The sequence below is a fragment of the Neofelis nebulosa genome, chromosome 1 (assembly GCF_028018385.1).
Source record: "Neofelis nebulosa isolate mNeoNeb1 chromosome 1, mNeoNeb1.pri, whole genome shotgun sequence".
NCBI classification, from domain to species: Eukaryota; Metazoa; Chordata; class Mammalia; order Carnivora; family Felidae; genus Neofelis; species Neofelis nebulosa.
Window position 1 is genome coordinate 125,863,954 of NC_080782.1, and position 20,626 is coordinate 125,884,579.

Below are 20,626 nucleotides of genomic sequence, written 5' to 3' on the forward strand. Positions count from 1 at the left end.
AAGGCATATCACAGTGTCACAAAATTCTTCACTAAGTAAATTTTATAGTGTGTTTTTTATTAGAATGTGATTGTTTTTAGGACAGAAAATGACTGAAATGAATGCATTATGACTTGTCAATTTTCCCTCACCAGTACAATGACAGCTTCTTTTATTATCACTTATGGATAACCTCCATCTGCATGGCTTCCTCTTCATTTTACACTAACTTTAATATTGGGGAATATAATAGTATAAATTACTGTAGCTATACTTGGGGGAAAAATTGTAAATATACATAACAATTTATGATTTTAATGATTTTTTAAGTGTACAACTTATGGCATTAAGTATATTTACAATGTTGTGCCACCATTACCGCTATGTATTTTGAGAACTTTTTTTTATTATCCCCAATAGCAACTCTGTAGACAGTAATTCCCCATTTTCTCCCCTGCCCAGCCCTTGGTAACCTTTATTCTATATTCTGTTTCTGTAAGTTTGCCTGTTCTAGGTAGCTCATGTAGGTGAAATCACATAGCATTTGTCCTTTTGTGTTTGGCTTATTTTATGTAGCATGTTTTCAAGTTTCATCTGTGTTATAGCTTGTATCAGAATTTACTTCCTTTTTAAGGCTGAATTCCATTGTATGTGTATAGAACATTTTATTTATTTGTCGATGGACATTTGGATTGTTTCTACCTGTTAAAAAAAAAAACAAAATTCAATTGAGTAAATTTTAACAGTCTTATGGGTTTTATTCAACTATTCATGAATCAGGCAGCATCCCATCTAGCAGACTGAAAGGAGCTCTGAGGAGCTGTGCAAAATGGAAGGCTTTTAAAGCCAAAGGAGGCAGGACAAGGAAGTTCTAGCAGAGTGGGTTGTTTCAGGCAGTTCACCATACTTTGGTAGGCAGCCTGAGTCTATCAGGCACATTACCTCACTAACGCTGACCAGGAAATTCCAGACCGACTAGTTAAGATTACATTCTTGGGGAAGCAGGTAGGTAGGTAGGTAGATACTATCTCTTGGTTTGGTGATGTAGGCTTAGCCCAGGTGACTCAATTTTGGACCTGTTATCTTTTTTTTTTTTTTTTTTTTTTTTTACGTAGGCTCCATGCCCAATGTGAGGCTTGAACTCATGATCTCAAGATCAAGAGTCCTATGTTCTACTGACTGAGCTAGCCAGGCACCCCCTGTTGTCTCTTTTTTAATACTTGTATTAACTTTTGTGAATAATGCTACTGTGAATATTGGTGTACAAGTGTTTGTTTGAGTCCTTGCTTTTGATTCTTTTGGGTAGGTACCTAGCAGTGGACTTGCTGGGTTATGTGGTAATTCTATGTTTAACTTTTTGGAGAAGCATACAAACTGTTTTCCAGGGCTGCTGCACCATTTTTCATTCCTATTAGCCATGTACAATGGTTAAGTTTTCTCCACATCCTCTCCAGTAGTTGTTACTTTCCTGTTTGTTTGTTTGTTTGATAATTGCCCTCTTAATAGGAGTGAGCTGATATTTCACTGTGTTTTTGAGCTGTGTTTTTGTGTTTTGTGTTGTGAGCTGTGTTTTTGATTTTTATTTTCTTAGGAGATAAAGATGTTAAGCATCTTTTCATTTATATATCTTCTTTAGATAAATGTCTTCACATCCTGTGGTCATTTTTGGATTTTTTTGTTTTATTTGTTTTTACTTTTATTTTTTATTTATTTTTCTTTTGGGACAGCGTGAGCAGGGGAGGGGAAGAGGGAGAGAGAGAATCCCAAGCAGGCTCCACACTGTTAACACAGAGCCTGACACTGAACGGTGAGGTCATGACCTGAGCCAAAATCCAGATGCTTAACTGACTGATCCACTCAGGTGCCCTGAAAAAAAAAAAAAATATATGTATATATTTTAATTTGAGAGAGAGAGAGAGTGTGCCATCTCCAGGAAGAGGCAGAAGGAGAGAGAAAATCTTAAGCAGGCTCCATGCTCAGTGTGGAACCCGACACGGTTCGGTCCCACAACCCTGGGATCATGACCTGAGCTGAAATCAAGAGTCGGACATTCGACTGACTGAGCCACCTAGGCACCCCGGAAATTTCTGTTTTATACATGGATAAACAGCAGAGGGACTGATTATATCTGAAAAATATTTTCATTTATATGTTAGATCACTATATTTTTTATTTTCAAATTTTTATTTAAATATTAGGTAGTTAATGTATAGTGTGATTTTGGTTTCTGGAGTAGAATTTAGTGATTCATCACTTACATAAAGCAACCAGTGCTCATCATAAGAAGTGCTCTCCATAGTAGCCATCCTCCATTTAGCCCATCCCCCAACCCCTCCATCAATCCTGTTTGTTCTCTCTCTTTTTTCCCCTTCCCATAAGTTTATTTGTTTTGTTTCTTTAAATTCCATATATGAGTGAAATCATGGTATTTGTCGTTCTTTGATTTATTTTGCTTAGCATAATACACTCTAGCTCCATCAACGTCATTGCAAATGGCAAGATTTCATTTTTTTTTTTTTTTTTAACGTTTATTTATTTTTGAGACAGAGAGAGACAAAGCACGAACGGGGGAGGGTCAGAGAGAGGGAGACACAGAATCGGAAACAGGCTCCAGGCTCCGAGCCGTCAGCACAGGCCTGACGCGGGGCTCGAACTCACGGACCGCAAGATCATGACCCGAGCCGAAGTCGGCCGCCCAACCGACTGAGCCACCCAGGCGCCCCAAGATTTCATTCTTTTTGATGACTGAGTAGTATTCCATCGTATGTGTATGCCACATCTTCTTTACCATTCATCAGTTGATGGACATTAGGGTTCTTGCCATAGTTGAGCTATTGTTGGTAATGCTGCTGTAAACATTGAGGTGCATGTACCCCTTTGATCTATTTTATTTTTGATGTTTATTTTAGAGAGCACATGTAAGCAAGTAGGGGAGGGGCAGAGAGAGGAGACCAAGGATCCAAAGCAGGCTGTGCACTGACAGTAGAGAGCCTGATGTGGGGCTCCAGCTCATGAACTGTGACATCATGACCTGAGGTGAAGTCAGATGCTTAACCTACTGAGCCACCCAGGCTCCCCTTGAATCTGTCTTTTTGTATTCTTTGTAGGGTAATTGCTGGATCATAGGGTAGTTCTATTTTTAATTTTTGGGGAACCTCCATACCATTTATCAAGGTGGCTGCACCTGTTTGCATTTCCATTAACAGTGTAAGAGGGTTCCCCTTTCTCCCCATCCTTGCCAAGATCTCTTGTTTCCTATGTTACTTTTTGCCATTCTGACAAGTTTGAGGTGGTATCTCATTGTAGTTTTGTTATCTATTTCCCTGATGGTGAGTGATGTTGAGCATTTTTTCATGTGTCCATCAGCCATCTGAATCTGAATGTCTTCTTTGGAAAAATGTCTGTTCTTGTCTGTTCATGTTTCTTAACTGCGTTATTTGTTTTTTGGGTGTTGAGTTTTGATAAGTTCTTATAGATTTTGGGTATTAACCCTTTATCAGCTATGTCATTTGCAAATATCTTTTTCCGGTCCATAGGCTGCCCTTTAGTTTTGTTGATTGTTTTCTTCCCTGTGCAGAAGCTTTTTATCTTGAAGTCCCAATAGTTCAGTTTTGCTTTTGTTTCCCTTGCCTCTGGCTACATGTCTAGTAAGATATATTTAGAACTCAACCAGTTGTATGTCAGTACCAAGAACTTTTTCCCATCACTTTGATATTACAAAAGTATATCCATTAAATAAATGCTGTCTTCCCCACTGAGTAAGATTACTTCTCCTAAACTTCCCTTTATTTTGTTAAGTGTTTTATTAAAATGGCTAGGGGCAGAGGAGGGTATTAGTTGACAGGGAAAAGGAATTGTAGTATGTACACATAAACTTGACCTGTATAAGTCACTGTTCCCCAAGTCAGACAGTAGGCTAATAGGTGAGTAGGTTCAGTTTGAGAGCCTTATAGAAGACATGACTAAAGGATATTTGAAATGAAATGTAAAAAGGTAAATTTAGCACCAAATCATGTGGTACTGTTGAATACATACTAGTAGTAATGGGATTACAAGAGTAACTCATTATCAGATTGATTTATTCTTTCACAGATATTTATCTTCTTCTAAATGCCAGAGTTAATGAGCAATCACTTGGTGATGGTTGCATAACTTGGTAAATTTATTAGATAGACATCATTGTATACTTGAAAAGAGTGAATTCTATGGTATGTAAATTATACCTTAATAAAGCTGTTTTTTATTTTTTATTTTTATTTTTATTTTTTTTTCAACATTTTTTTATTTATTTTTGGGACAGAGAGAGACAGAGCATGAACGGGGGAGGGGCAGAGAGAGAGGGAGACACAGAATCGGAAACAGGCTCCAGGCTCCGAGCCATCAGCCCAGAGCCTGACGCAGGGCTCGAACTCACGGACCGCGAGATCGTGACCTGGCTGAAGTCGGACGCTTAACCGACGGCGCCACCCAGGCGCCCCATAAAGCTGTTTTTAAAAAAAAAAAAAAAAAAAAAACAACCTACCAGCAGGCTTGAAGGAGCTTATACTCTCCTTGAAGGAGCTTATACTCTCTTGGGAGAAATAGACATTAAACACAGAAAGGAGTGTATAATAAAACTTGTGATGAATGCTTTGGAGCCAAGGAATGATATGTCTTGAGACAATTTCACAGGGAGAGATCATTAGATGAGTGGGTTGGAGAAAGCCCCTCCAAGAATGGGAGTTGAGTGAGAGCTGAAGATGAGTAGGATGAAGGGGGGGAGAATATTTTAAGTGGATGAACCAGAATGTGTAAAAAGTCTTAGCTTGAGGAAAATGCACTGCGTTGATTAGATAACTTAATGAAATTTACTGGATTATGCTAGAGGGAAATACTTCAGTCTTTTCTGTCAGGTTATTAGCTAGCTCTAGTATGTTTTCTTTTCCTAATGTATATGATGTATGATAATTCTTATGTCTTTGATTTTTAAACAATTTTCAGAGAGATGTCTGTTGAGTTTATTATTGCCCTTTTTAGGAATAGAAAAACAGAAAATGTTGAGCTTTTTACTTGTTCTTAAAGTATTTATTTTTGCTTTTGTTTATCAAGCTGCTGTTCCATACATTTGGAGAAAAAAGTAAAAACTGAAAACAACTAAAAAAAATTGTTTTTAGTGTTGTAGTTGATATTTAATATTATGTTAATTTCAGGTGTATATCACAGTGACTCAGCAATTCTATACATTATTCAGTGCTCACCACCTTGTGTGGTCACCATTTGTCACAGTGTTATTACAATATCATTGATATATTTTCTGTGCTTTATTTTTCATCTCTGTGACTTATTTTATAATTAGAAGTTTATACCTCTTAATCCCCTTCACCTATATTGCCCATCCCTGGCAGAGTTGCCCCTTACAGCCGCCAGTTCTCTGTAATTATGAGTCTGTTATTGTTTATTTTAGAACTATATGAATGTAAGTTAAGTCATATGGTATTTGTCTTTCTCTGACTTATTTTTTTTTAGCATAATATCCTGTGGGTCCATCCATGTTGTGGCAAATGGCAAGATCATGTTCTTTTTTTTTTATGGCTGAGTAAATTTTTTTTTTTAAATGTCTAAGCAATACTCCATTGTGTGTGTATGTGTGTGTTTATACCACATCTTTATCCATTCCTGGGATACTTGAGTTGTTTTCATATCTGTTCAGATATGTTCAGGATCCTGTTCAGATCCTGTTTCATATCTGTCCTGTTTCAGGTCTGTCCTGTTGTAAATAATGTGGCACTAAACATAGGGGTGCACATATATTTTTGAATTAGTGTTTTCATTTTCTTTGGTTCAGTGTCCAGTAGTGTGAAAACCACTCATTGTTTTACATAGTAGCTGCTTAATTGTTGGGGGAGGAAGTGGGGGATGGAGGTTGGTGGGACAGGAACTTTGTGGTCCGCATTTGGAAAAAAACCACTAGTCACAGTGAATTTAAAATTTGGAAAGGCAGGGGCTTGTGGCTGACTCAGTAGAGCATGTGACTCTTCATCTTGGGACTGTAAGTTTGAACCCCATGTTGGGTGTAGAGATGACTTTAAAAAAATAATTTATTATTTTATTTTTTTAAAGCTTATTTATTTTTGAGAGAGAGAGAGAGAGCAAGCGAGTAGGGGAGGGGCAGAGAGAGGGAGGAGAGAGATAATCTCAAGCGGGCTCTGTGCCCTTAGCTTGGAGCCTTGTCACAGGGCTTGAACTCACTAATTGTGAGATCACGACCTGAGCAGAAACTAGAAGTCAGACGCTCAATTGACTGAGCCACCCAGTCACCCCAAAAGTAAAATCTTAAAAAAAAAAAAAACTTGGAAAGGGAAAGAAACTAAAATTTATTATTTATTTACTTTTTTTAAATTTTTAAATTTATTTTAGAGAGAGAGAGAGAGAGAGCACATGCGCACATGTTCGAGTGGGGAAGGGGCAGAGGGAGAGAGAGGGAATTCCAAGGAAGCTCCGTGTTCAGCATGGAGCCCACTCGGGGCTCTATCCCATGACTCTGGGATCATGATGTGAGCTGTAATCAAGAGTCAGACACTCAACTGACAAAGCCACTAGGGACGCTGCAAGAAACTCAAAATTTCAAATCAGATAAGATGAGAGAATTTTTGTATGAAAAGCAGGTACAAAGTACTCAAGTTTTTTGTAAATTACTTTCTGTATGTCTTCATACATTTCGGTGAAATTTTAAACAAAATTTTCAGTGATGATTGTGGTCATTGTTTCCTGAAAGCATCCACTTAAAAGGTAGCAGTCTTAAGGGGCACCTGGGTTAACTCAGTCGTTTATTAAGTGTCCGACCTGGGCTCAGGTCATGATGTCACAGCTCGTGGGTTTGAGCCTGATGTCAGGCTCTGTGCTGACAACTCAGAGCCTGGAGCCTGCTTTGGATTCTGTGTGTGTGTCTGTCTCTCCCTCTCTCTTCTCTCTCTGCCCCTCCCCTGCTTGTGCTCTCTCAAAAATAAACACACAAAAAAAAGCAGTCTTAGGTTTCTAGTCATTAGTTCAGTGACTTTGAACCAGTTTCTTCAGCTTTCTGAGATTTTTTGTTTGTTTCTTCTGAGAGAGGGAATGATGATCTGTCTGCTTTTCTCAAGATTTTGAATTTGAGGATTCATTTGGATAGTGAACTGGAAAGTACACCAGAAATGATAGCATCAGTTCAGATATTGGAGTTCTGCTTTTGTTCGGTGTTTACAACTGGGAAAACAAAGGTGAAGTCATATCTTTTGCTCTCAAATTTTACAATCTAGTGAGGAAGACACATAAAAAATAAGTTTATTAAGTGTTTTTTTTTGTTCATGTGGTAGTTTTATTCCCCCCCCCCCACCCCCCAGAGCAGTTTTTACACAAGTTTGTGCAAAAAAAGAAATGTTCTGATTTCAAGGGACCCATTTTGTTAAAACACGTTGTGGAATTGCCTATAATACCCCATACATGAAAAAAAATGAAGCGTTATAGTTTTGTGTTAATGTGCAATAAGAAACGATAAGCTAGTCTTCTTTAAACCCTGCTCATTAGTTTGGTAGGTGCTACGTGTGCATGTTTTCAGTAGAAAAGAGGTTAAAGGTTACTAGAAGGGAGGAGTCTTGAGTCAAAAGTTATCAAAATTGAGATTATGTGCACATATTTAACTGGCTAGAATATGTGGTTGCTGTTATGCGTGTATGCTTTCTCAGATATTTTGTGTCACCTTTTATTTTTTAATATGTATTTTTGAGGGGGGGAGGGGCAGAGAGAGAGGGAGACACAATGTGAAGCAGGCTCCTGGCTCTGAGCTGTCAGCACAGAACCCGACTTGGGGCTTAAACTTGTGAACTGTGAGATCTTGCCCTGAGCCAGCATTGGACGCTTATCCAACTGAGCCACCCAGGCGCCCGATCACCTTTTAAATTGTAGTGCTGTTTTAAAAAAAGGGCCACTCTTTGTGCTGATACTTAGTGTGAAGAGTTAATTTAACTGTTAGGCACTTTGATTTAGTGGAAAATCATGCTACATTAGTGGACCAGGGAAACTGGAATGCATGTAGGAAAAGGGAACCCATTGGGAGCCATCTTCTAGTACATTACAGGCTTACCTTTTAATCAGACAAGCATTTCAAGTGCCACCTTTCCTCATACTTTCATAAGCAGGATTAGGCATCCCTGTACCACACTTTGCTGTTTCTCATGCATTGATGTTGAACAATGTAGAACTCTAGTTCTCACTTACAGATAGCTCAAGAGGTTATCCTTTGGGGAAGTTTTTTCACCTAATCTTTGAGACTAACTCCAGGTACCTTGTGGTCTCCTTGGCTTTTTGAATCAGAATTGTGGTGGCTTTCCAAGTAAATGTGAAAGTAGTCTTTTGCCTTTTTAATAGTGCGTGTTTTATTTTTATTTAAAATAAATTATTTATGAGACTGTGTTCATGCACAAGCAGGGAAGGGACAGAAGGAGACAGAAAATCCCAAGTAGCCTTTGTGCTGTCACTGCAGAGCCTGACCCTGGGCTTGAACTGACAAACTGTGAGATCATGACCTGAGTGGAAATCAAGAGTTGGACGCTTGGGGCGCCTGGGTGGCGCAGTCGGTTAAGCGTCCGACTTCAGCCAGGTCACGATCTCGCGGTCCGTGAGTTCGAGCCCCGCGTCAGGCTCTGGGCCGATGGCTCGGAGCCTGGAGCCTGTTTCCAATTCTGTGTCTCCCTCTCTCTCTGCCCCTCCCCCGTTCATGCTCTGTCTCTCTCTGTCCCAAAAATAAATAAAAAACGTTGAAAAAAAAATTAAAAAAAAAAAAAAAAAGAGTTGGACGCTTAACTGACTGAGCCACCCAGGTGCCCCTATTTTTTAATCTTATTTTATTTTTAAAGTAATCTCTGCTCCCAGTGTGGGGCTCGAACTTGCAACCCCGAGATCAGGAGTCACATGCTCTACTGACTGAGCCAGCCAGGCACCCCCATTAGTGCTCATTTTAATGTTCTGGTTTGTTAAGACTTAAGTAACTTTCATTAGAAAGTGCAGTTAGATCCAGCAGCGTATTTTAGCATTATGATTTACAAATTTTGAAGTTAGTAGCTGAGTGACTTGAGGCTCACAGTGCTTTCAACTTTTATATATGTAAAAGGGTAATAGTGTCTGCTTCATAGCATTATTCTAGGTATGAGAAATAACTTGTAAAGTGCTTTAGATACTCCATAAGTAATAGTTGGTTTCCCTTCTTGATTTGGTTATCTTTGGTTGTTGTTATTGTGGAAAATAGATATGACAGCATTTTTGATGTTTTCTTAGTTTTTAATCACTTAAGGAGATGTTCCTTCTTGTTAATTTTGAATAGACAGTATTGTTTATGTCTTTATGCAACATATATTTGAAAAACTACATTCTGTGTCAGTCTTTGGGTGAGGCCTTTAGTGTTACAAAGATGAAATGACAGGCTTCCTACCTTCATTCATCCTCTCTATTGAAGAGATATACTTTTAAATTCTATGGGACAGTTGCTAAAAAGGGTGCACTAGGAGCAAAGGAGAACTATCTGCTTCAGAAAATCAGGCAGGGTTTGAGAGGAAATGGGAGTTGGATTCAAAGAACAGAAGTTTGGTGAACAAGGTGGTAGTTGGTTATGGTATTGTTAGGACTCTAAGCACAGAAAATGATATGTGCAACACCTGAGAGGTATGGACTATGAACTTCAAGTAAATTTAAGTATTGCTGGATAGTAGAGTGAGGTGGAAGAGTGGCAGGAAGGGAGATTTTACTGGTAGTTGAAGTACTTGTATGTAGGTTATGCAGTGGAGTTTAGGGTTTAACTTGTATGCTAGAAGTTCTTAAATCTTTCCATGCGTTATAATCACCGGAAGAGTTTATTAAACATACAGAGGCCCAGACCATGCTCTCAAGGATGCTGGATTGGGGTTGTGGCTTTGCGCTATGTATATTGAGCGAGCCACTCCCTCTCTGAGATGATGTTAGAGAAACAGTGCTATAGGTCACTTGGTCTCAGAAGTGAGGTACTGGCGCTTTTTTTTTTTTTTTTTTTAATGTAAGTATGGCTGACATATAATCCTGTATTAGTTCCAGGTGTTCAATATAGTGATTTGACATTTATATACATTATGAACTGCTCGCAGCAGTAAGTATAGTTACCCTCTGTCACCAAAAAGTTATTACATTATTATTGATTGTATTCCCTGTTGTGTACTTGTCATCTCTGACTTTATAACTGGAATTTTGTGCCTCTTAATTCCATTAAACGATTTTGCTCATCTCCCCACCTTACTACCCTCTGGCAACTACTAGTTTATTCTATGTATTTATGAGCCTGTTTCTGGCTTTTGTTTGTTTGCTTGTTTTTAGATTCCACATGCAAGTGAAATTGTGTGGTACTTAAAAAAAAATTTTTTTGTAATGTTTATTTTTGAGAGGAAGAAAGACAGAGTGTGAATGGGGGAGGGGCAGAGAGAGAGAGGGAGACACAGAATCTGAAGCAGGCTCCAGGTTCTGAGCTGTCAGCACAGAGCCCAACGCGGCAGGGCCTGAACTCACAAACGGGAGATCATGGCCTGAGCTGAAGTCAGACGCTCAACTGACTGAGCCACCCAGGTGCCGCGAATTGTGTGGTACTTGTCTTTTTCTCTGACTTAAATCACTTAGTTTAATATCTTCTAGGTTCATCCGTGTTGTTGCAAATGGCAATATCATCTTTTTCATGGCTGAGTAATATTTCATTATATATACCGCATATTTTTATCCATCCATTCATAAATGTGCAGTTAGGTTGCTTCCATATCTTGGTACTGTGTATAGTGCTGCAGTAAGCATTGGAGTACATGCATTTTTTGGGAATAATGTTTTCATTTTCTCATAAGTGAGATTACTGGATTGTATGGTATTTCTGTTTTTAATTTTTTGAGGAACCTCCGTGCTGTTTTCCATATTGATTGTGCCACTTTACTTTCCTACCCGCAGTGCAAGAGGGTTCCCTTTTCTCTAAACACTTGACAACACTTGTTACTTCTTTTTGATAACTTACCATTTTGACAAGTGTGAGATGATATCTCATTGTGGTTTTTATTTACATTTCACTGATTAGAGCGATGCTACCTGACATCTTTTCATGTCTGTTGGCCATCAATATGCCTTCTTTAGAAAAATGGCTATTCAGGTCTTCTGCCCATTTTTTAATCGGTTTGATTTTTGGTTGAGTTATGAGATCCTTGCACTTTGGATGGGCAAGATGACCTATTAAAGTTGTGTGTGTGTGTGTGTGTGTGGCAGTAGTAGTAAAATTTATGTTTTTGTATATTTTTTAATCTTAAAAGTTATTTTTCTATATGAGGATTATGCATATAACATACTTGTATATTTTTTACTACTCTAGTAATATGCATACAATATAAAAATGAGGAGTGGATCCATAATTTTTTTCCTGATCAAAAAATTTGGAGTCCAGGGGCACCTGGATGGTTCATTCGGTTAAGTGTCTGACTCTTGATGTTGGCTCAGGTCACAGTCTCACTTTTTTGTCGGTTCAAGCCCCGAATTGGGCTCTGTGTTGACAGTGTGGAGCCTGCTTAGGATACTCTCTCTCCCTCTCTTTCTCTCAAAAATAAGTAAACATTTAAAAAATTTGGAGGCCAGGATTTCAGGTAGTTGAAGACAATTGAGGAATTTTGTGCAGGGTGTGGGGGATTTGGGTTAGATTTTAGTTTTGAGGAGATTAGTGAGGGCAGTAGGTGAGGGGACTTAGTCACAGGGGATTTCATCTCCCTCTTGCTTTATTACTTTGATTTGAATAGCTTGAAATCATGGTTGGAGGTGATAAAATAATTGACTTTGGCCATGAAACCCTTTTGAGAGTTTCTCACAATGATCCAGGATATTTACCAATAGCTTATCTCTAAAGCAGTTTTTGCCTAAATGAGAGAGGAATAATGAGCTGTTTCAAGGAAAAATAGTTTACATTTAGTGGGTCTTAGTCTTTGAAATACATGCGCTATATCTAGTATCACAATTTGGCAACTGTAGTCTTACAAAATGACTTGATTCCATTGTTCATTGTAGTTTTGTAGAATCACCAGGGAGGATTGTACCCTCAAGTAGTATGTTAAAGTGCACTCAGATGAGCAAGTCCTCAGGCATAGGAATAAAAATTGTCACAAGAAGTACTTCATGCTCTTTTTTTCTTTTTTTTTTTTTTTTTAAGTTTATTTATTTATTTTGAGAGACAGCACAAGATTGGGGAGGAACAGAGAGAGAGGGAGAAAGAGAATCCCAAGTAGGCTGTGCATTGTTAGTGCAGAGCCTGAGGTGCAGAAAACTGTGACCCGAGCTGAAATCAAGAGTTGGATGCTTAACTGACTGAGCCACCCAGGCGCCCCTTTTTCTGTTTTCTAGGGTAAAGAAGTTGCTAAACTTTTGGGTATTACAGCTCTCTTTCTCTCTTTTTTTTTGTTTATTTATTTATTTTGAGAGAGAAAACTGAGAAGGGGCAGAGAGAGAGAGAGAGAGAGAGAGAGAGAATCAGAAGCAGGCTCCTTACTACCAGTGCAGGGCCCTTGTGGGACTTGAACTCATGAACTGTGACATCATTACCTGAGCCGAAATCCAGAGTCAGACGCTTAACCAGCTGAGCCACCCAGGCACCCAGTATAATAGCTCTCTAATTAAAAAAAAATTTCTAGTCTTGAATTCTGTTTTATTTTATTTTATTTTTTATTTTTTTTTCTTTTTAATCTTTGATATAACAATTTTATTTCCAGGAATTTGGTTTGAGGAAATAAGGATAAGTACAAAGATTTGGCTAGAATTATGTTCATCATAGTGTTGTTTAATTTAAAATAGTAAAAGATGATAACCTATATATAATAGTGATTGGGTTACATAAACCACTGTTCATACATAAGATCAATTGCTACATGGTCACTAAAATGTTCCATGAAACCAATACCACCAGGTACTGACAAGGATGTAAAACCAGAGGAACACTTACGTGCAGATGGTGAGACTACAAATTGGCAAAACCACTTTGGAAAAAAAATATGGAACGCTTCCCGAATTTGCGTGTCATCCTTGCACAGGGGCCATGCTAATAATCTTCTCTGTATCATTCCAATTTTAGTATATGTGCTGCCGAAGTGAGCACTTGAATTCTGTTTTATACTATAATATATTACTTATGGCATGGTCAGTGAATTTAGTAACAGATTTAATTGAGTTGATGTTTTTCCTCATCAAAATAGCATCTATGAACATATGACTGATAGCTTTATGTGCTTTTGAGACATGAGGCTTTTCGGCCTTTCTGTTTGTTCGGTGTACTGTTAAGGATTTTAGGCATATTAATACCTTGCTAGTTTTCAGACCAGGAAGGAACCACTGATTTAGCATATTGGGAACCTGCATAGTACCATCTTTGTTCAGTTTGAATGAAAGAGGTGCCTTTTCCTTTGCTTCGTGAACTGTTTAGAGCTTGCTAATGTGAAAAGCTGAATGTATGGAGCAGGGGTACATTTATTTGGTTCATTGACTTGGACTCTGTAATTGTCTACAGACTCAAATCTCTGTTCCCCAAGTTTACTATCTTTATTGAGGTCCAGTTCCCTGTTGGCTTTTTTCTCTTTGTAAACTAGTGATAGGGATTTTTTTTTCTTTTTGGCATTAGCAATTATTGAGGTAGCTCTTTCAAATTTTTCTGTGTGAATTGTATCCGGTTTTGTCAAAACCATTTGGGGCAAAAGTGGGGTTTTTAGTTCCTTTCTATTCATTTTTTTTCCTTTCTATTCATTTTGAAGGTAGAAGTTTTTCCACATGAAAATGACAGTTTATCTTGGCGGATGCCACTTTTGACCACAGGTTGCTTATTTGCAAAATGATAAAACTTTATTATTAGTATTACAGTGTTTTTTAAAATTGTTTGCTTTGACAAGACTTAATCTTCAGTCGAGGTTTAATTTTTTTTATGCTATACAGAAAAATTAGTAATTTCTGAATGTGCTGGATAGCATACCTGGGGCTAAGTAGGGTAGGTTCTTGAAATGTGGCTAAAAGAGATATTTTCTTTTTCTTTTTTTTTGTATGGAGAAGTATATTTTAAAAATGTCACACTCTATAATGAAAATAGTTTGGTATTAGTTAACTTATTAAAGTGCTTTTATGTCTTTGTATGGTTTCTTTTTTAATTTTTTTGTTTTCATTGAAGTATAATTTTATGTGATAACATTTTATATACAATAGCATTCACTCAATTTAAATGTCCAGTTCAGTAAGTTTGACATGTGTATTAAGCATGTAACTACCACTACCACAGTCATGACTTAGAACATTTACATTACCCCAGAAAGTTCTCAGTGTATTTTGGTTTTCTCATCACTGAAATGGATATAATGAAAGTATCTGCATCCATAGGATTGTTGTAAGGATAAATGAATTAATACATTTAAAGCCCTTAAAATAGTTCCTGAGTTATTATAAGAGCTCAGTTAATACTCTCTGTTGTTATTTGTCCATAGTATTTTTTTTTCAGGAGTAGAATGTAGTGATTCATCACTTACATATAACACCCACTGCTCATTCCAGTAAGTGCCATTCTTAATGCCCATGACCCATTTAGCCTATCCCCCCACCCAACACCCCTCCAGCAACCCTCAGTTTGTTCTCTGTATTTTAGAGTCTCTTAAGGTTTGCCTCCTTCTGTTTTTATCTTATTTTTCCTTCCCTTCCCCTATGTTCATCTGTTTTGTTTCCTTTTTTTAAATTTTTTTTAATGTTTATTATTTTTGAGAGAGAGAGAGAGAGACAGACAGTGCGAGTGGGGCAGGGCAGAGAGAGAGGGAGACACAGAATCTGAAGTAGGCTCCAGGCTCTGAGCTGTCAGCACAGAACAGAGCCTGATGAGGGTCCCAAACTTGGGAACTACGAGATCAGAACCTGATCCCAAGTTGGACTCTTAACCAACTGAGCCACCCAGGCACACCCCATCATCTGTTTTGTTTCTTAAATTCCGCATATGGGTGAAATCATTTATTTATTTTTCTCTGACTGACTTAATTTCACTTAGCAGAATACATTGTAGTTCCATCCACGTTGTTGCAATATCTGTAGTGTTGATGTTGGTATCCTACCTTTTTTATTTTATTTTATTTTTTAATGTTTATTTATTTTTGAGAGAGAGAGAGACAGAGACAGAGTGTGAGTGGGGGAGCGGCAGAGAGAGAGGGAGACACAGAATCCGAAGCAGGCTTCAGGCTCTGGGCTGTCAGCACAGAGCTTGATGTGGGGCTTGAACCGACAAACTGTGAGATCATGACTTGAGCCGAAATTGGACGCTTAAGTGACTGAGCCACTCAGGAGCTCTGGTGTTCTTTTTTAATTTTTTTTTTTTAAACACTTATTTATTTTTGAGACAGAGAGAGAGCATGAACAGGGGAGGAGCAGAGAGAGAGGGAGACACAGAATCCAAAACAGGCTCCAGGATCTGAGCTGTCAGCACAGAGCCCGATGCGGGGCTCGAACTCACGGACCGTGAGATCATGACCTGAGCTGAAGTCGGACGCTTAACCGACCAAGCCACCCAGGTGCCCCTCTGGTGTTCTTTTTAAAAAGCCCCTCCTTACTAATTTTATTAGGTATTTAAAACTTAAGAGATTCTTTGCTGTCTGTTCCTATTATGTATATGTATATGTAAATGGACCTGAATGGAATGCAGAAATAGCTTGAGTAGCAGAACTCAAGTTGATAGCTGCTCTATGAAGGTACATGTTCCTGAATGTACCTATCACCCACTTTTATTGAAAATTGGTATTGTGTTATTTTTATAACTGTGTCTCATGATACAGAATTCAAAATGATTTCTTATTTGTTGTCAGTATCACTATTCTAGGCAACTGTCATTTGTATTTAAAATGATTTTGCTGTTTTAGGTATGCTGGCTGGCTAAGTCCATAGAGCATGTGACTCTTGATTGAGTTCCAGTCCCACATTCAGGAGTATATTGTACTTAAAAAAAAAATCTTAAAATGAAAAAGATTCTTAAAATGTTTTTGCTGATTTGATTTATAATAAAATTATACTTCTGGAAATCTTTGGTTATTTTGAAAGTCTACACATTGTATTCCCTTGTGTCAAGCCTTTTATTGATTAAATGCTTTTGTATTTTATGGATTCTGTCTGCTAAGACATTTCATCAGATCTCTTTGGGACATTTTTCTATGGTGTCTGATGCTATTTTCTTTGAGAATTGGAATTTGTAGTTTAAATTTAAAAATTTAATGTTTATTTATTTTAGAGAGAGTAAGAGACTGAGTGCAGGGTGCAGGCTGGGGAGGGGCAGAGTGAGAGGGAGACACAGAATCTGAAGCAGGCTCCAGGCTCCAAGCTATCAGCACAGAGCCCAACATGTGGGGCTCGAACTCTTGAACTGCGAGACCATGACCTGAGCCAAAGTCAGACCCACAACTGACTGAGCCACCCAGGCTCCCCTGGAATTTGTAGTTTAGATATCGCATCAATTTTCTGGAGGTTCTGTGACAAATTACTATAAACAGGATAACTCTAAAACAACAAATTTTTTTTTTCTCCCAGATCTGGAGGCCAAAAGGCTAAAATGAGGGTGTAGGTAGGCCCTCTGAAGGTTCTAGGGAGGAATCATCCATTGTCTCTTCTAGCTTTTGATGACTCCTGGTGTTTCTTGTCTTGTGACAGCAGAACTCCCAATTTCTTCCTGTTTCTTCACACAGCCTTCTTCCCCTCACTGTGTGTCTATCTGTCCTGTCTTCTGCTTATAAAGACACCAATCATTGGATTTAGGACTCACCCTAAATCCAGGGTAATTTCATTTTGAGATCCTCAACTAATTACATACACGAAGACCCTATTTCCAAATAAGTTCACATTCTGAGGTTCTGGGTAGACATGAGATTTTTGGGGAACGCTGTTGAACCCACTACAGATAGGAAGGGAATATTCACATGATTTAAACTCTGAGAAGTGGTGGGGAACAGGATTAAATAATGTCAAAAACTACTTCACAGTTTGCAGAAATGTTATTTTGGGCTACTCTCCACTCTAAATGCTTTTGCAGTGTGTTGGTTCCTGGTTTCATTAAGAAGACACAGAAACACTGAGTACCCACCTTAGTGATAACATAGAACTTGCTTCTGACAAGACTCTTCTAATGAGTGTTTTATTGTACCTCAGGCAAATCCTGTTTTTCTTTATGACTTGAAGGTATTAACCTGAAACCTGACTTTTAATGTGAGTTTATTAAACATTTTATTCCTGAAGTTAACCTCTCTAAAAGGTCTTCTGTAACTTAACTTTGAAGTTGTTTTTCAGATGAATACGCTACATGTTTTAGCAGGCATTGCAGGATGTTTGGGAAGTAATCATCTACTAAAGATTTGTTGTGGGAATGTGGTTTTCCTTCCCCTCCATTTTTAATGTTCCTCTTGGAGGTATATGTTACTAATAAGACATTTTTGAAAATCACAGTGAATGATAATACTGTTCTGCTGACCTGAGTGCTCTCTCTTTTTTTAAAATTTTATTTATTTATTAAGTAGGGTCTATGCCCACCCAATGTGGGGATCAAACTCACGACCCTGAAAGTAAGAGTTGCATGCTCCACGGACTGAGCCAGCCAGGTGGCCCTGACTTGGACTCTTTTGAGCAGAGTGCTGCAGTGTAGTTTGCTGCTGAACTTACTAATTTTTAAATAGATTGTTAGAATTCCCAGAGGGTGATGAAACAATTGATAAATGAGACCAAATATTAAATGCATTGCCAAACAGATTTCCTCTCTCCAGCGTGTTTGCTGGTTTTTTTAACATTTAATGTGAAGAAGAGAGAAAACTGGTTATCTCTCTGCTACCTGCATGTATTATCTCAGTTAAACTTAACAGCTATGTAGGTATTACTTTTACATAAGGAAATCTAAGATTAGAGACATGGAGACATGGAAGTTTTTCAGGGTCATGGTGGAGTTAATATTTTGAATGTCAGCCTTTCTGGTTCTGTTAACTGCTCTTTTCCAACATATGCTGTTATCTCTCCAAACCAGAAAGGTCAGACAACTACATTCTTGCTAACAAAATATTTGCTGTGTACAAAAAAAAAAAAAAAAAAGAATAAAGTACATGAGTGCTGTTCTGAGCTTAGAATCTTGTCTTCAGTTCTTTGAGCTAAAAATGCTTCTGTGTTTTATTCTGAGTATAAGGGGACACAATGGACGTGGGTGGGGTGTGTGTATATGTGCTCAAATGCAAGATCCATTGAGGAAAATGGATTATTTGAATGGTGTAATCTCTGAAGATCTGTACTGTTAAAGATTCTCCTTTGCAGTTTTCTTTTGTTTTTAGCAAAAAGATTCTTGTCCAGGTTAGCCATCATAATTTGAAACCTTGTGCAAGATTTTTGCCTCTAACTAGGTCACAGGCAAATTTTCAGGCAGAAGAATGGTTTTAAGTGTAGGAATCCTCCTAAAAGGACTTCAGTGTTTATTCTAGTCACTTCTCACAGTTAAAGTTGGTTTGGGAAATAAAAAGAATTTTTTTTTTCTTCTAGATTAACTGCTGAAGTACTGATCGAGTTCTGCGTTTCTTCAATGAGGAACTACAGGCTGATCTTCTGCCATAATCTCAAACAGCCATAAATGACAAAAGAATGCTTGCTCAGTGAGGGTAGCTGGTACAGAAGCCATTTTTTAAACTTAGGTGTTTAAGTACTCAAAGGTAAGTTTTCAAAATGGTATTCCCATGCTGTATAAATACAAAGAAATTTGGGGGTTTATCTCCTGTTGCTGCTATTTGGTTATTAACTTGAGGTTTGGTAGTTATTAGCTGGCACCAGATATGTTGAAGAATGGATCTTCTTTGTCTAAAGTTGTATACATTTATGGCATTTTGTGGCGCCTAAGTTAACCTCTATTGTTTCTGTAAGTTGAATGGATTGTGTCCCAGTCACATTGTGATACTCTCTTGATCTACTGGGTACAGCTATTATGTAATGTGTATAGAAGTTGTTTTTGCAGACTTTAGAATATTGAGTAGTTTTATTTATTTTTTTGCTCTCTTGTGTGAGAAAGGAATTGTTTCTTTGGGGTTATGAAAAAAACACACAGTTGGTGTCATTTTGTTCATTATCAACTTTTGAAAAAAGTTTTTCTTTCTTTTGAAAATACTTACTGCCCACATAAAGTAATGAATGTTTTAGTTTAGAAAACAATTTTTCTTGGGATTACTTGTTCTCTGATGCTTCATCTATTAGAAACATTGTTTTCTCTCACTGCTTTACTGATCACAGTTACTGCAAAGTTAAGACAAATAACTTATTTCTTCTGAACTAGACTGGCTGTGGAAATTTTTCTTTGAAATAATTAATGAAACAGCAAGTTTGATGAAAGAACATTCTCGTTTGAAAGTTGATGTCTAGAACTGAAAATTTTTCTTCATTTATAAAAAAAACATTATGGCTGCTCTGTCATGTAGAAATAAAAACTGGTTAATCTTGTTCTTACTAGCCTATCATTTATAAAAAGTTATTTTTAAACCATCAATTTATAAAAAGTCATTCTCTCCTGTTTTGGATGCTAACAAATTAAGGGATTAGACGGGGTTCATGTAGCACAATCCAGAAATGATTGGGTTTGGTTTTTCACCTGTGTCAATAAGCCTGCTCAGTAAAGGCCCTGTTGGAGCCATGTTTGCTCCTTAATTTGTCTTTGGAACATTAATGTCCTTTGCTAAGTTTAATGACAAATTTGCCATTATTTGATAAATACACGAACACTAAAGGCAGTATTCAAAACTAACTATATTTAATGGAGAAAATGTTGGGATGATTATATTGAACTTTATTTGTAGAATGTTCTGTGGGCCTGAAAGCTGGAACATATGTAATGATGAAAACACATTCTGGTATAAAGCATTTTTCTGTAATTATTTTAGTCATATTGTCACCTGTTGATTGTTAGTCTTTTTATTTATTTATTTATTTATTTATTTATTTATTTATTTATTTTTAATCTTTCATTTGGCAGAAAAGACAGCTTTGATTTCTGGCTGCAAAAAAGATATGAGGAAGAGCTCCTCCCCTTCCTTGAGTAACTGCAACTCTGTTCTTGCTAACAAAATATTTGGAATTCCACTTGATGAGCTGCAGCAGGGAGGACATCCAGACAATGAGGTTCCGTTCATAGTCCGCCACGTTGTGGACTATATCGAGGAACATGGTATACATTTCCTTACCTTTAGGGCTAGCCTTTGTTTTAATAAACTCAACTTACACCTTTTGACCTTGGATGGATTGATTTCTTTCTCCTTCCTTCCTTCCTTCCTTCCTTCCTTCCTTCCTTCCTTCCTTCCTTCCTTCCTTCCCCAGTATGAAAAGTCCAAAATTTAGTAAGGAAAAATGTTAATTTCTTATTTAAAGCCATACACTTAGAAATGCCCAGCATAGAGCATTTTTTAGTGGGGTGGTGATAGTAATATTTTTAATGGGCCGGGGGTGGATAAAATAGATTATCCCTTAGGACAGAGATAGTATGTTTCTAGATGTGTTATTTGAAGGTGTTCAGCCCAACCGGAGAGCCAAGAAGGGCTTTGAGAAGTATGAATATTTTAAATTGATTGGAAAATGAATATATATGGCCAAG

At 37.7% G+C, this 20,626-nt stretch overlaps 1 protein-coding gene and 1 non-coding gene across 14 annotated transcripts in view; one reads left to right on the forward strand and one right to left on the reverse strand.

Annotated features, from left to right (window-relative positions):
• FAM13B (family with sequence similarity 13 member B) overlaps positions 1-20,626 on the forward strand; it is an 89,014-nt gene that overhangs the window by 1,350 nt on the left and 67,038 nt on the right. For all 13 annotated transcript variants that reach the window (XM_058735603.1, XM_058735626.1, XM_058735659.1 and 10 more), the window contains exons 2-3: positions 18,538-18,704; positions 20,012-20,203. In XM_058735603.1, coding sequence (XP_058591586.1) covers positions 20,047-20,203 — 157 coding nt within the window. In that variant the 5' untranslated portion in view covers positions 18,538-18,704; positions 20,012-20,046. The remainder of the gene's footprint in view (positions 1-18,537; positions 18,705-20,011; positions 20,204-20,626) is intronic.
• LOC131489385 (U6 spliceosomal RNA) lies at positions 13,011-13,120 on the reverse strand. The gene has a single exon (XR_009250524.1). It is a non-coding gene; the product is annotated as a U6 spliceosomal RNA (small nuclear RNA).